The 12739-nt window shown below is 41.6% G+C and overlaps 2 protein-coding genes across 4 annotated transcripts in view; one reads left to right on the forward strand and one right to left on the reverse strand.

The window, feature by feature from the left end:
* ABCA1 (ATP binding cassette subfamily A member 1) overlaps positions 1 to 7908 on the forward strand; it is a 90114-nt gene extending 82206 nt beyond the window's left edge. For both annotated transcript variants that reach the window (XM_064735163.1, XM_064735164.1), the window contains exons 41-50: positions 480 to 609; positions 747 to 867; positions 1042 to 1104; positions 1561 to 1667; positions 2073 to 2214; positions 3413 to 3547; positions 3779 to 3882; positions 4010 to 4102; positions 4282 to 4525; positions 4730 to 7908. In XM_064735163.1, coding sequence (XP_064591233.1) covers positions 480 to 609; positions 747 to 867; positions 1042 to 1104; positions 1561 to 1667; positions 2073 to 2214; positions 3413 to 3547; positions 3779 to 3882; positions 4010 to 4102; positions 4282 to 4525; positions 4730 to 4870 — 1280 coding nt within the window. In that variant the 3' untranslated portion in view covers positions 4871 to 7908. The remainder of the gene's footprint in view (positions 1 to 479; positions 610 to 746; positions 868 to 1041; positions 1105 to 1560; positions 1668 to 2072; positions 2215 to 3412; positions 3548 to 3778; positions 3883 to 4009; positions 4103 to 4281; positions 4526 to 4729) is intronic.
* A 2649-nt stretch (positions 7909 to 10557) lies between these two features.
* NIPSNAP3A (nipsnap homolog 3A) overlaps positions 10558 to 12739 on the reverse strand; it is a 53114-nt gene continuing 50932 nt past the window's right edge. Inside the window, exons 4-6 of one of the 2 annotated variants that reach the window (XM_064735410.1) lie at positions 12144 to 12293; positions 11659 to 11745; positions 10558 to 11548 (exon numbers count right to left, since the gene is read on the reverse strand). In XM_064735410.1, the coding sequence (XP_064591480.1) occupies positions 11472 to 11548; positions 11659 to 11745; positions 12144 to 12293 (314 nt within the window). In that variant the 3' untranslated portion in view covers positions 10558 to 11471. The remainder of the gene's footprint in view (positions 11549 to 11658; positions 11746 to 12143; positions 12294 to 12739) is intronic. The other variant, XM_064735409.1, reaches the window with a different exon arrangement.

A 12739-nucleotide genomic window follows, 5' to 3' on the forward strand; every position in this document is an offset into this window, starting at 1 on the left:
TGTCAAACATGACAAGTCATCATAGCTGTCCCCTCTTACTTAACTTGTTAAGAGAAACTGGTAGGTAGATCTAAAGATTTTTGAGTTAAGAGCATTAAATAAAAATGCATAAAGACAATTGTATGGATGTCATTAGGCATAGTGTAAGGAATGGCTGAGGTTCTGGAGAGCTGGATGGATTTTTTTCTGGCATGCAGATGTCAGGTCTGAGTCATAGTCTTTCTGTGCTTCATTAACCTTTTGGACAGGTGGGCTAGCTCTTTGGCAGACTGAATTCTCTGGGCCTGAGTCCCAACTTTGCTACAGTAAAAAATGGCTTGCAGCCATGGCAGGCCCCTTGTGTGGTCTAACTTTCCCTCCTGTAACTGGCTGATCATCAGTTGTCCCAGTGTCCAACTCGGTGAGCTCTGCTGGAAGAAATGCTAGCCTGTTCCCCTTGCTCTGGAAAAGTGATTGTGCTTTTAATCATGTTTTGGCAGGAGAGAATCGGTTTGTGTCTCCTCTGTCATGGGACCTGGTGGGAAGGAACCTCTTTGCCATGGCAGTAGAAGGCGTGGTGTTTTTTCTCATCACAGTGCTCATCCAGTACAGGTTCTTCATCAAACCCAGGTAGGTTGTCCTCTCTACTGTGCTGCTACAGGCAGGTGAAGTTTTCATTGGTGTCACCTATGAAATGGGGAGAATACTACCTATGAAGGAAGTCCCTGTCATTTTCTGCTAAGACTTTATCATGTTGCTTTCTTCAGGCCTGTCTATGCCAAGCTGCCTCCTGTGAATGATGAAGACGAGGACGTAACCAGAGAGAGGCAGAGGATAATTAGTGGAGGAGGACAGAGTGACATTTTGGAAATCAAGGAGCTAACCAAGGTGACAGAACTTCTGAATTCGTACTCATTAACACAAAACTATGCTGTTCCCTGTGCCTTATCAGAGGAATTTAGTGGGATCGAAACTAGATTGAGCTGGGAGTACTGCAGATGTACAGCTCTGATTAGAATTCTTTGACAATGTCCTTCTCATTCTTTTTTCTTATGGTTTTAGATTTACAGAATGAAGAGAAAGCCAGCAGTTGACAGGATCTGTGTTGGAATCCCTCCTGGAGAGGTAAGCTTATTCATTAAATGGATTGTTTTGCTATTCCTGCAGTATTTAGCAGCCACAAGACAGCACAGGGTAGAGTAAGATCAAAACCAGATGAATGTTCAAATTGCTCCAAAGGAAAGTAGAAGCTGAAGCAGTTTCTGGTTCTGTGTGTCTCTACCTTTGAAGAAGATATAAACGCTCAGTGTCTGGGACCAGAAGCCAAACTCCAGTATGCAAGATTTGGCACAGATCAGCTGCAGTGACAGGGTATCAAGGTGACATCAGTTTGTTCATATTCCTAGCCTAAAGGTTTATACTTAAAATAAAAATGCAGAAGTCTTTTTTTTTCTGAAAATGGACTTCAGAGTCCCTCTAGCTGTACTGAGGGTCGAGTTTGCTTTATCCCATCTTGTCAGTGCTGAAAATGATGCAGTTGGATCCTGTTCTCAAATACATTGTGCTCATTTATATCCCCAGTGCTTTGGACTCCTGGGAGTAAATGGTGCTGGCAAGTCATCCACTTTTAAGATGCTAACTGGTGATACAGATGTCACGGGAGGAGAAGCTTTCCTCAAAGGAAACAGGTGAAAGACAATGTATATTTTCTCTGCTTTCTCCTCTAGTTTTAACAGCTTTTTTTCAAAACTCTGAAAACATGAAAATTCTCTTCTACTTTTCCGGTTTACAACTCCTGGCATCTGTTTCAGCCCTTGTTTGAGTCTGGTAAAGTATGTCAGTGGCTTAGGAAAGTTGATTTAGTCTGGTAGTCATTGCTATGTAACAGCTCTTCCAAGTTTAAATTTTTATTTTTTTTTTAAAAAGGAGGACAAAAGAGAGAGAGATAAAAAGTGACTTGATCAAAATGGACTTCTATGATTCTGTATTTTTGTTAGTTCAGTAATTCCAGGAACACTGTTTCATGCTGTTTTAACATCTAAATTAGCAGCATATGCTCATGAAATCCTAACAAAGGTATTTTTCTTTTACAGTATCTTGTCCAACATCCAAGAAGTCCATCAGAACATGGGCTACTGCCCACAGTTTGATGCTGTTAATGAACTGCTGACAGGGCGAGAGCACTTGGAGTTCTTTGCACTCCTGAGAGGTGTTCCAGAGAAAGAAGTCTGCAAGGTAAGTGAAACACCACAGGACCCACCCCACTGACCAACTTGCAAATTCTTGCTTGCATGCATACTTCCTGCAACTCATGTAATGCCATGATGTGAAGCTGTTGAAGATACTGTATGGTGAAATCTGCCCCCCCTCTTTCCTTCAGGGAAACCCAAGAATTCCCCTGGTTTTTTCAGTGTTGCCTGGAAAACTGGACAAAATAGAAGGGCAGATAATTTGGGTCCTATGTTCTCATAGCAAATGCTCTTTTCCACTGAACAACTTTCTTCCTTTAAGAATTTAAGGGCTGTGACCTGCAGCTCCTCACTTGAAAGACTTAATTCTTTCAAGTCCCTGGAAACAAACACACTGTAGCTTAGTAGAAGCCTTGTGCTGAGTTTTAAAAGCTTTCCATTTGATCATAGTGCATCATTAAAGTGTTGCTATTTCAACATTCAGAGATGAGGTTACAGTAACAGTCTTTAGGCAGTTGATGACTGCTGCCAGTACCATGCAGCACCCTTCTCAGTTCTGTTTCCTGGAATTAACAGTTTTTACTGTAGAAGACCTGAGTGCTCTAGGTAGATGATATCTTGGTTAATGTCCAAGTAACTTGAATCCTTCTGTGAGGGTAGATGGGATGGGTGGAAACTGCAGTCTCCTTCTAAGATTACTGCCAAGTTCTTCCATGTGGTGTTCTTACCAGCTCCCTATAAAAAGGGACCCAGTTCTGGGTGTGATTCAAGTAGTAGCTGAATCTCTTCCCCATAACACACTGCAGGGCAGCAATGCCTGCCTGTTGGCACTATTAAGGTGGAAACAAACCATATTCCATCTATCCAAAGGGCTAAGATGCACTGTGGTGTGACAGCTGTGGGTCAGTAGTGTCCATGTCCCTGCTGTATGCCCACAGTAATAGGAAAGCTCACTGAAGCTGATGCTGCTAAAAGCACTAGACTGTTGGTTAATGTGGCTCAGCTGATGCTGAACTTGTGCCCACCAACTGATAAGCTGCAGCAATTTGATTTTTCAGGCCTCCTGGGGACAGAGTTACGTATAGCCTGATCCAGAGGTGCACAGGGTGTTTCCAAATCCATTTCCATGCCACATTAGATCCTCAGATGAATGGCCCTTCTGAAAGCTGCTTTTGAAGCAAAAGTTTGTATGAAAACTCTCTTTGTGCAATGCTTGATTGAAGGTGGTATGCTGTGTGTCATAGGTTGGCGAGTGGGCAATTCGGAAACTGGGCCTTGTGAAATACGGAGAAAAATACGCTGGGAATTACAGTGGAGGGAACAGACGCAAGCTTTCCACAGCCATTGCTCTCATTGGAGGGCCACCTGTGGTGTTCCTGGTGAGTCCACAACCTTTGCTCATCAATATTTTTCTTGAAAAATAGAAAAGCATGTTGAAATGAAAACTAATTAAAAATCCAGTACATAAATTACTTTGTCATTTTAGGAAATAAATCAAACTTGCTTATTTTCAATGTTTTCATAGTCAGGAATGGACAGGTCATTTCCAAGATGAGGTATTTTTCATCAGAATGTAGCAGCCCAATCTGGTTTTTGTATACCTTTTGCAGGATGAGCCAACAACAGGGATGGATCCCAAAGCACGTCGCTTCTTGTGGAACTGTGCTCTGAGTGTAATCAAGGAGGGGAGATCAGTGGTGCTCACGTCTCACAGGTAAGTAGCAGCCCACTTGTGTCATACCTTGGCTTTTACATCTGCCAGGGCTGGATGCTAAGCTCAGCCTTTCTGCTCTGCCCTTCAATGCTGTTTGCAGCACTAATGAAGTAATTTCTGCTTGCAGCATGGAAGAATGTGAAGCCCTGTGCACTCGAATGGCAATAATGGTCAATGGGCGATTCAGGTGTCTGGGCAGTGTCCAGCACCTAAAAAACAGGTAGGTGAGGTGGTTTTTTGCTTACACCACAGAGTTTGCATTTTTAGGGAGATACAGTTAGGCTTAGTTCCTCATGCAGCATTTCCATTGCTATTCTGACTGTAGGAAATGCTGCTGGATTTTTAGGACACTTGTAATTCAGAAGCCCTAAACTCTTGTACTGACATTTTTGTTTGCAGATTTGGAGATGGTTACACCATAGTGGTGAGAATTGCTGGGGCAAACCCAGACCTGAAGCCTGTTGAGGAGTTCTTTGGGCATGCCTTCCCTGGAAGTGTCCTGAAGGAAAAACATCGGAATATGCTGCAGTACCAACTTCCCTCTTCACCATCCTCCCTGGCCAAAATATTCAGTATTCTCTCCCAGAACAAGAAGAGACTCCACATAGAAGACTACTCCGTTTCTCAGACCACACTTGACCAAGTAAGTTTTTAGTAGCCTGGATGCCAAAATCTTCTTTTGCAGAGGTAGGAGTGCATCTTTCAGTTTAACTGACCTATCTTATAAGGGCATTTAAATGAAGTAGAGTACTGAATCTCAGGACTATTTGAGGATATCCAGTACTTAAAATGCCATGAATTCATGAAATACTATGGTGGTGTTTGACATGGCCTTTTTTTCTTGTAGGTTTTTGTAAATTTTGCTAAGGACCAAAGTGATGACGACCATACTAAGGACCTGTCATTGCACAAAAACCAGACTGTGGTAGACATTGCAATCCTTAACTCCTTCCTGCAAGATGAGAAGGTAAAAGAAAGTTGTGTGTGAGCCAATTTCGTCAAAGAGATGATGAGCAGAATGCAAACTTCCTTTTCCTGGGATAGGATACTCCCAAAGAAGCTAGAGGAAAAGCAACTGGACACTCTACTGATAACCATTCAATGCAATGCAATTCAATGCAATGAAAACAATTCCTTTACAGGGGCAGTGCCTCATGGAGTCGTCTTGTACTGTTCTCCAGTGAAAGACTTGAACTAGCTCATTACAGTATAACTCTGAAGCTGTGGTAAAGCACCCATGAGATGCTGTGGGCTTTCAAGTATACTGTATCTTGTTCTGTACAGTATGTTTTTATTAGGGTTGCTAAAATAATTCATCGAGAAATCATGGCCAGTGGTTATTTACAGATATTTAGGACATGCATGTTTTAGTATTTGGAACATTCATGTCAGGAGTGGGAATGTGCTGGTGCTATATCCATTGCTGGCAATGAATGCACCAAAACAGTCCATGGCAAGAAAAGTCACCACCAATGTTGTAGCTCTAGGTTGTAAAAACTTACAAGCCGGCTTTCTCTAGGCTGGTGTAGATCAGTGGTGACAAAGCTGAGGCCACAAAGCAGTACTGTGCAGGTGGGGTGGCAAGAGACAGGCCATCATAACCACACATCTTCATCAGCAAGTGGTGATACGCAGAACTGTGAACCCTCCAAATGCATGATTGTCCCACCAGCATCACAATCAACAACATACTCTGACTAGGTGTTTGTGCAGTTAAGTACTTTCCTGCTCCTCTGAGGTACTGTGGCAGCTGCGTGAACATCTAGTAGAAAAAAGTGGGTGAGAAGCAGACATAGGGTTTGGACCACAGCAGCAGACTCAGTAGTTGTACAAGCTGCTAATGCCAAGAGCAAATTCTAAATCATGAGCTGTCACTCAGATTTGTAATATCTGCTCTTTAACCCCTGCTTTGCACCAGAAAGGTACCCAACATCTGGAATTACTGCTTAGCACAAGCATGTTGCTGTTTCTGGCTTTGCCAGTAAGACTAGAAATGAGATGTAGATTTTTTTTTAAACAGTATTATTTATGACTTTAAATAGGTAGGTAGCATAATTAGGGATTGGAAATGCTTTCAGTTGATCTTTGTAGCCACGGTATTTCTTTACATTATGCCTGTAATGCTATGCTCTCTTTCTGTCCATGTGGTGGATAGCTGCATTCATGATCTGACCAGATTCTAGCAATCAGCTGCTATCTGCAAACAACTGCAAGTTGTTCACCTAAAACTTTCCTGTTTGGAAACTGGTATAACATAATTGTGTAAGTTTCTGCTTCTATTGTGCAGTGTAGTTTCAGTCATTAGGTGATCCCTAACTGGAGTATTATACATTCTTATTATACATGTGACAAAAAACTGTTTCAGTAAAAAATCCCCCTGAAAAACAAGAGAGTCCAAGGTAATAGTGCTGCAGTTCATCAGTCAAGTTTTTCAAGTTTTACAAAGCCAGAGTAATATAAGAGGGGAAATTATATAGTAAGAACAACCAATTCTTGTTCACATTGTACAACAGTCATGGGAGAGTATGCTTTTTAGGCCCCTCTGTGTTGCTTTTACATTTGAAAATTGGTTCAGTAATGTGGTTTGAGCACAAGTGCAGTTCCTGAGCTGTTCCTGTATCCCATACCTCTGCCTTAAAAACCCACAGAGGTTCTGCACTAGTTTTGATGCTACTCCATGAATCAGTCATGGACCATTTTCTTCTGTGAATGATCATAGCAGCCCAGCAAATACTGAAAAGGCTGGCATGAGCCTGAAGAAGATTAATTACATATTTCCAAATATACTTGGTAACACTGACCAACTCAACATTTTTAAACTAAGTTCCTTGTCCCTTTGTGTCCTGCCTTGAGGTAAAGTAAGAGCTTAGTACAGGCTCTACTGAAGTGCCTTTTCATACTTTTTTTTAATCTGTATAATTCATTGCTAAGGGGATTGAGAAAAGGAGTGTAAAGGGGATTGGTATACCTCACTGAAAACATACTTTGTTATTACTTTTATGAGATCGTCACTCTATGGGGATGAGTTACAGGGTGATGAATACACCAGACTTCCAGGTGCAGAAACAGCAGAGCTACAGCCATGACTACTCCAGAACAGGCTGCAAATATGTTGCATGTCCTGGAGGCTTGCCACTGCTAAAAGTCGCTATTGCAAATCAGCATTACATCACTGAAGTCAAGGGCTAACCTTCTGCACTGCACCAAACCAGTGCATGTAGAGCTGGAACGAGTTCTAGGAGGATTCAGATTTGGTCCTGGAAGGGCTGTGGTTTGCTCTTGGTAGCTGCTTATTTAAATTATTCATGTATCAGGAAACAACAGTTACATGGTAATACACTTTCCTTAGCCCACCAAAAAGATTCTTGATTTGTATTGCCCCATGACTGTCGTGCTTAGAGGGTCTGCTATCTGTGACAAAATATTGCAGTAAATGTGGATATTAAACTACTTCACGGCTCTGATCTGCATTGTTTGTACTGAACAGACAGCATAATGCAACACTGGCATGAAGATAGGTCATGGAATATGTTCAGACAGCCACTAATTTTCACTTAAGTATGTGTTGGGGAAAAATCACTCTGGAGTCATACACATTACGTGAACCACTTCTGATAATGAAACTACTCTGAGGTGTTAACTTATTTTAAACTTCAATACTATTGACATGTTGCATCCCTCTTTGTAGTACATTTGTATTTCAGTAAGGAGTTGTATTTTCCCCATGGTTAAACAACCACTGTTGTGCTTATCTTTCCCTCCTGAATTATAGTTGGTCCTTTGTTCCAAGCACTTTATGCTATCTGTAATGGGATCTATTTTTGCACTGGAATATCTGTTAACTTTGCAAAAATCTAGAGAGATTTCACAACTGAAATTTCTAAGTTAAATCCTTAAATGGACATTTTCATTAAAAGCAAAAAAAAAAGTATATATATTTGTATTTGCTAATATCTGTTATGTGAAGTATTAAAAGGCACTCTAATTGCCTTGTATTAAGTAAAAAATAAAGCTGTTATAGCACCACTGGTTTTCACAAGTGTAATTTTTGCATTTGCTATTTCTAGGAGCACTGCTAGGAGCTTTTAGTTTTGACTGTTTTTTTGTTCTTAACTTTGATGCATAAGATTTCAGTAGCTCTAGAAACAAGTATGGAGTTGATATACTATTTTCAGGTAAATGAGGAGATGCAAGATATTAAGGTAAGTGCTACATTAAACTTAAAGTTAGTAAATGAAGAGGTCTCTAGCAAGTGATTGGTTAACTGTACAAAGCATAACAAACTTCTCTTTATGTTTAAATCCCAACTCAAGTACCTGCCTCTGAATTTTTATTACACATATGCAAGTTGATGATGGTTCCTCCTTGCTAAAAACACCCTATACACTCATTTGATTTTGAACAGCAGTTTACAAATGAAAGCAGAATAATGGTGTGATTGCTCAAGGATAAACTGATACTAAAATGTTGTCTGCTACTGCCTATAGTATCACCATCAACCAAGTTCCAGTATCTAACCAATTCCTGAAGTTACACTCATCAGGAAAATTCTTCCTGAATATAAGAAGTTAATTAGAATTTCACAGAATCACAGAATATGCTGATTTAGAAGAGACCCTAAAGGATCACCTGGTCCCATTCCTGTCCCTGCACAACATCATCCACAAGAATCACACCATATGCTTAAGAGCATTGTCCAAATGCTTCCTGATCTCTGTCAGGTTGGGTGCTGTGATCTTTTCTGTGGAGAGCCTGTTAGAGTACCCAGCCACCCTCTGGGTGAAGAATCCTTTTCTAATATCCAGCCTGAACCTCCCCTGACACAATTTCAGACCATTCTCTGAGGTCCTGTCACTGGGTGACAGAGAGACAAAATCAGTGCCTGCCCCTCCGCTTCCCCTCAGGAGGAAGTTGTAACTTTCATGGGGTCTCTCCTCAGTCTCCTCCAGGCTGAACCAACACAGGGACCTCAACTGCTCCTCATTCAGCTTTCCCTCAGGGTCCTTCACCATCTGTGTTGCCCCTCTCTAATGGCTTCATTTTTTTTTTTTTTTTACATTGTAATGACGCCTTATGAAAAATAAAAAAGCTAAAATCCTATATCTGTAATCCTGCAATTCTTTAGTGTATGAACTCCACATAGAGTATTAGCTACTGTTTTCCCATTTTGGTCAGACAAAGCAATTCCTCTTCAGGCCCAGGAATCAAGGACACCTTACTTTCTCAGGTCCTAAGAAATGTAAACAAAAGTGAGTTGCGGGGAGCAAACTTGGGGTAAATTACTTCATTACCTAGAGCTGTAATTGGAAGATTAAGCCCCAGTCTGCAAATGGACCAAACTTAAAAAAGTATGAAAGCCCATGACCCATTGTCCATTTCTGGGTGTAGCCCCTGGGGGCAGCGGGGGGCAGCTCCATCTGCCTGAAATGTATCTTGAAGGCCCTTCGATAAACATAACTGCTTTTTGTTCTCCTTAATTTTGTCTGGCCTCTGTTTTTAGGTGGTCCCAAAAGACACCAGTGGCACCCAAACCTGCCCCCAGCACTGAAGGTGAGGCTGCCCCAGTGCAGAGCAGAGCAGGGCAATCCCCTCCCTTGCCCAGCTGTGATGCTGAGCCTGATGCACCCCAGGACAGGACAGAGCTGGCCCTCCTGGCTGCCAGGGCACTGCTGACTCACGTTCAACTTGCCACAGACCAGGACTCCCAGGGCCCACTCCTGCTGCTTTCTAACATCTTTTCCTCCAGCCTGTCTGTACAGCCAGAGTTGCCCTGCCCCAGGTGCAGAATCTGGCACTTTGAACTTCTTGTGGTTGATGATTGCCTAGGCCTCTTAATTTCCAGGGTTTTCTGTTTTGACCTAGTGTCCAGCTGGCACCTCATGATAAAGGACACCTCTAACATCTTGAATGTTGTCTACTCCCAGTGCTGGTGTTACAGAAATTAGTTTTAATTAAAAAAATAGAAAAACAATGAACCAAACAAAAAACCCCAGTAAAATAATTCTTGCATTCAAAAATTTTTTTAAAAAGTGTCTTTTTAACTCTCTCTCCCCATTTTTCAGCCCATATTTTTTAGTTGAAACAAAAAAAATCTTCCTTTGAAAGAACTGTTGTAAGGCAATGTTCTGAACAAAATAGGGTTCATCAGCTCTTGGTACCTTCAAGGTTGATTTGTGAAATGTAAGACGGGGGTCTCTGAAGTAGTGTTTGTTCCGCCCTGAGAATGCTAAACATGGCTTTGTTGGAGGGAGCAGTGTATGAGGACATGGATATGGCAGCTGGGACCTGTTACACTCCCTTAACTACAGCAGCCACATCCCATGTTCCCACGTGGGACGCAAGCATAATGGCCCAGAGCTTGCTTTAGTGCTTTCTGTGAGATCTTAATGAACTTTAAAGCAGCAATAATCATTAGGCAACCTGCACTAAGACACTTCAGTTCTCAATTGCTCACTGCAGATCCATGATTAACATGTAGAAAATCCTCCCAAGTGCTCTGCAATTTATAGTCAATACCTATAAATTGCAGAAGAGGGTGCTCTGTACCACTGTATACAAATAGAAGTTTGACTTCTTAGCCCATGTGCCCTCTGCCCTACTGCCATTCACTCTTACCAGCTTACTGGTTCTAAAGCAATTTGTTGTTGACTGAAAATGAAGACCTGCAAAGTGAATACTGTACTTGGAAAATGGAATTTAATCATTTCATAGTTAAAATTAGTAAGAGCTTGAGCCATAAACACTAAGAATTAATGCTTTATGCTCATTTATTTAGCTTTCAACAGTCTGACAAAAAGTATTTCAAAGAATGACAGTACATGTAAATCAGTTGAGTCTGATGACACAATTGAACAAGAAGGGCTAATCACCTATAGCACCTTAAACAAATAATAAAATATCCAAGCCAAAGCTTGTGTGGATAACTCACAGTTTTGAGGCAGTGTTTGATGAACAGAAAAAGAAAAGACTGAAATGAGCCATAACAAGTTATTATGTAAAAAGTTTCATGGCAGAACTCATTAGGATACACTACCTAATCAGCCCCACTGTTACATTTAAGTGCAATTCCAGCAACACTGATATTGTACATTGCTCAGAATTAATATAAAGTGAGAAGTCTGATTAAACATAATTTGTTAAGATACATGTGGGAGCTTTCCTTCTTAAAACTGTATGGAATAACTAAGATGTGAAATTATAAGAGGCATCAAAGTATGTTATAAAAATTATACCATCCCTGGCTGGAATGCTGGACAGGAGCACTTAACTTTCTCAGTTTGGCAAGTGATTTAGCTATGCAAAAAATCATGAAGAACTTAAGGATTAAAATAGAAGGTTGGTAATGCATGGTTTACATCATGATATGGCTCAAGTTGTTTGTCCTGGAGAGGTAGGAACATCACCATAAACTTCTGTTTAACAATTGGTGTCAGAGTGCTGATTTACACTGCCAGTGGATCAGCATTTTGCATCCATTTTTTGTCATCTGAAGAACAGCTCATCTCATAAGGGTATGGGGGTCCATGTCACTTGCTGACAGCGCTTCCATCTTGTCTCTTCTGCCGTCAGTTACATCCTTTAGAAGAAGGTTACTTCAGTGGTGAGCATTGCACAGGAATCAGAAGCACATTTTGCTGGGACTCCAAGAATCTGACACTGTCGCGCACTAAAATTAAATCCATGTTTAATTAGGACAATATTCCAATGAAAGGTAATACTTTTCTCAGCATGCATGCAGGTAACACAAGTGAGTTCTCTAGATTCATCATGTCTTACCAGCTGCCACAACTCTGGCATCTTCATGGGCACTGTGTCTTCCTGCTGCCCGCTGATCTGGGCTCTCGTTCCACCATAGTACATGGACTGAGAAAGTACAAATAAACTCAGCTGAGCACTACTATGCTGCAATACAACACGTACTCTAAGTCCCCGCAATCTGCCTTCATCTGTTACAGGCAGTGCAGCTATCAGAAACAATTCTCCAGGCATGCCAGTGGTGGGATGATCTTTCACTGAGCCGTTGCATGGTTTGACTTTATTATCAGAGAGTCTTTATAATATCTGAGAGTATTTTAAGATTGGGGCAACTGGCTCAAGTCTATAACCCAATACACAACGCTGGGTTCAAGGACAGTTTACAGGGCTTCAGTGATCCACACCAACATTTTCAGCAAGCTGGCCAATCCTGATCCAGGATGGTGGCTTGCTCCTCTCCTCTGCCCCCTCCTATGCCAAAGTTTGTATCAGAAATTGATGCGTACCTCTGTTAAGTAATCCATATTCTGTGTGGAAAACACCGATCAGCTTGGTATATCCTGTGTTGATGTGAGCATTGATTGCAGCACGAAATGCTTCACCCCACAATGCTGGCCCACCAGGCTTCATCTGGAAAGTAACCCATTCATACACACCTAGAAGAAAAGGCAAACACTACCACAAGGAAGGAAATACAAATTAATACAGCAGATCTTGAACCATGTCTCATGGCCACGGTGTATTTGCTGTGAGACTGTATAACGTTTCACTGTCATTTGGGGACATCAGGAAACTGCCCCTTCCTCCCAACAAGCACAAGAACTCACACCTTCCAGAGGCTCACAAGAGCTCAAGCTCACTAACAGCAGTTAGTTCAAGTGTCGGTCTAAGTACCAGGGCCCTGAAGAACAGAAGGCTTCCCACAAAGCCCAACTTTGCAATTTTCAATGCTGCATGGAGATTTTGGGATATTGGGACTACTTTGCAGATACCACAAATGCTCATACTCGTTAGAGGGATTTGGGTGTCTGCTTGAGCAATGCTGGGTGTCTTTTCTAAGACTGGAGATGTTTTCTGCCATTGAAGTGGTTTATGACATTAC

Source organism: Zonotrichia leucophrys, chromosome Z (genome assembly GCF_028769735.1).
Source record: "Zonotrichia leucophrys gambelii isolate GWCS_2022_RI chromosome Z, RI_Zleu_2.0, whole genome shotgun sequence".
Taxonomy (NCBI): domain Eukaryota; kingdom Metazoa; phylum Chordata; class Aves; order Passeriformes; family Passerellidae; genus Zonotrichia; species Zonotrichia leucophrys.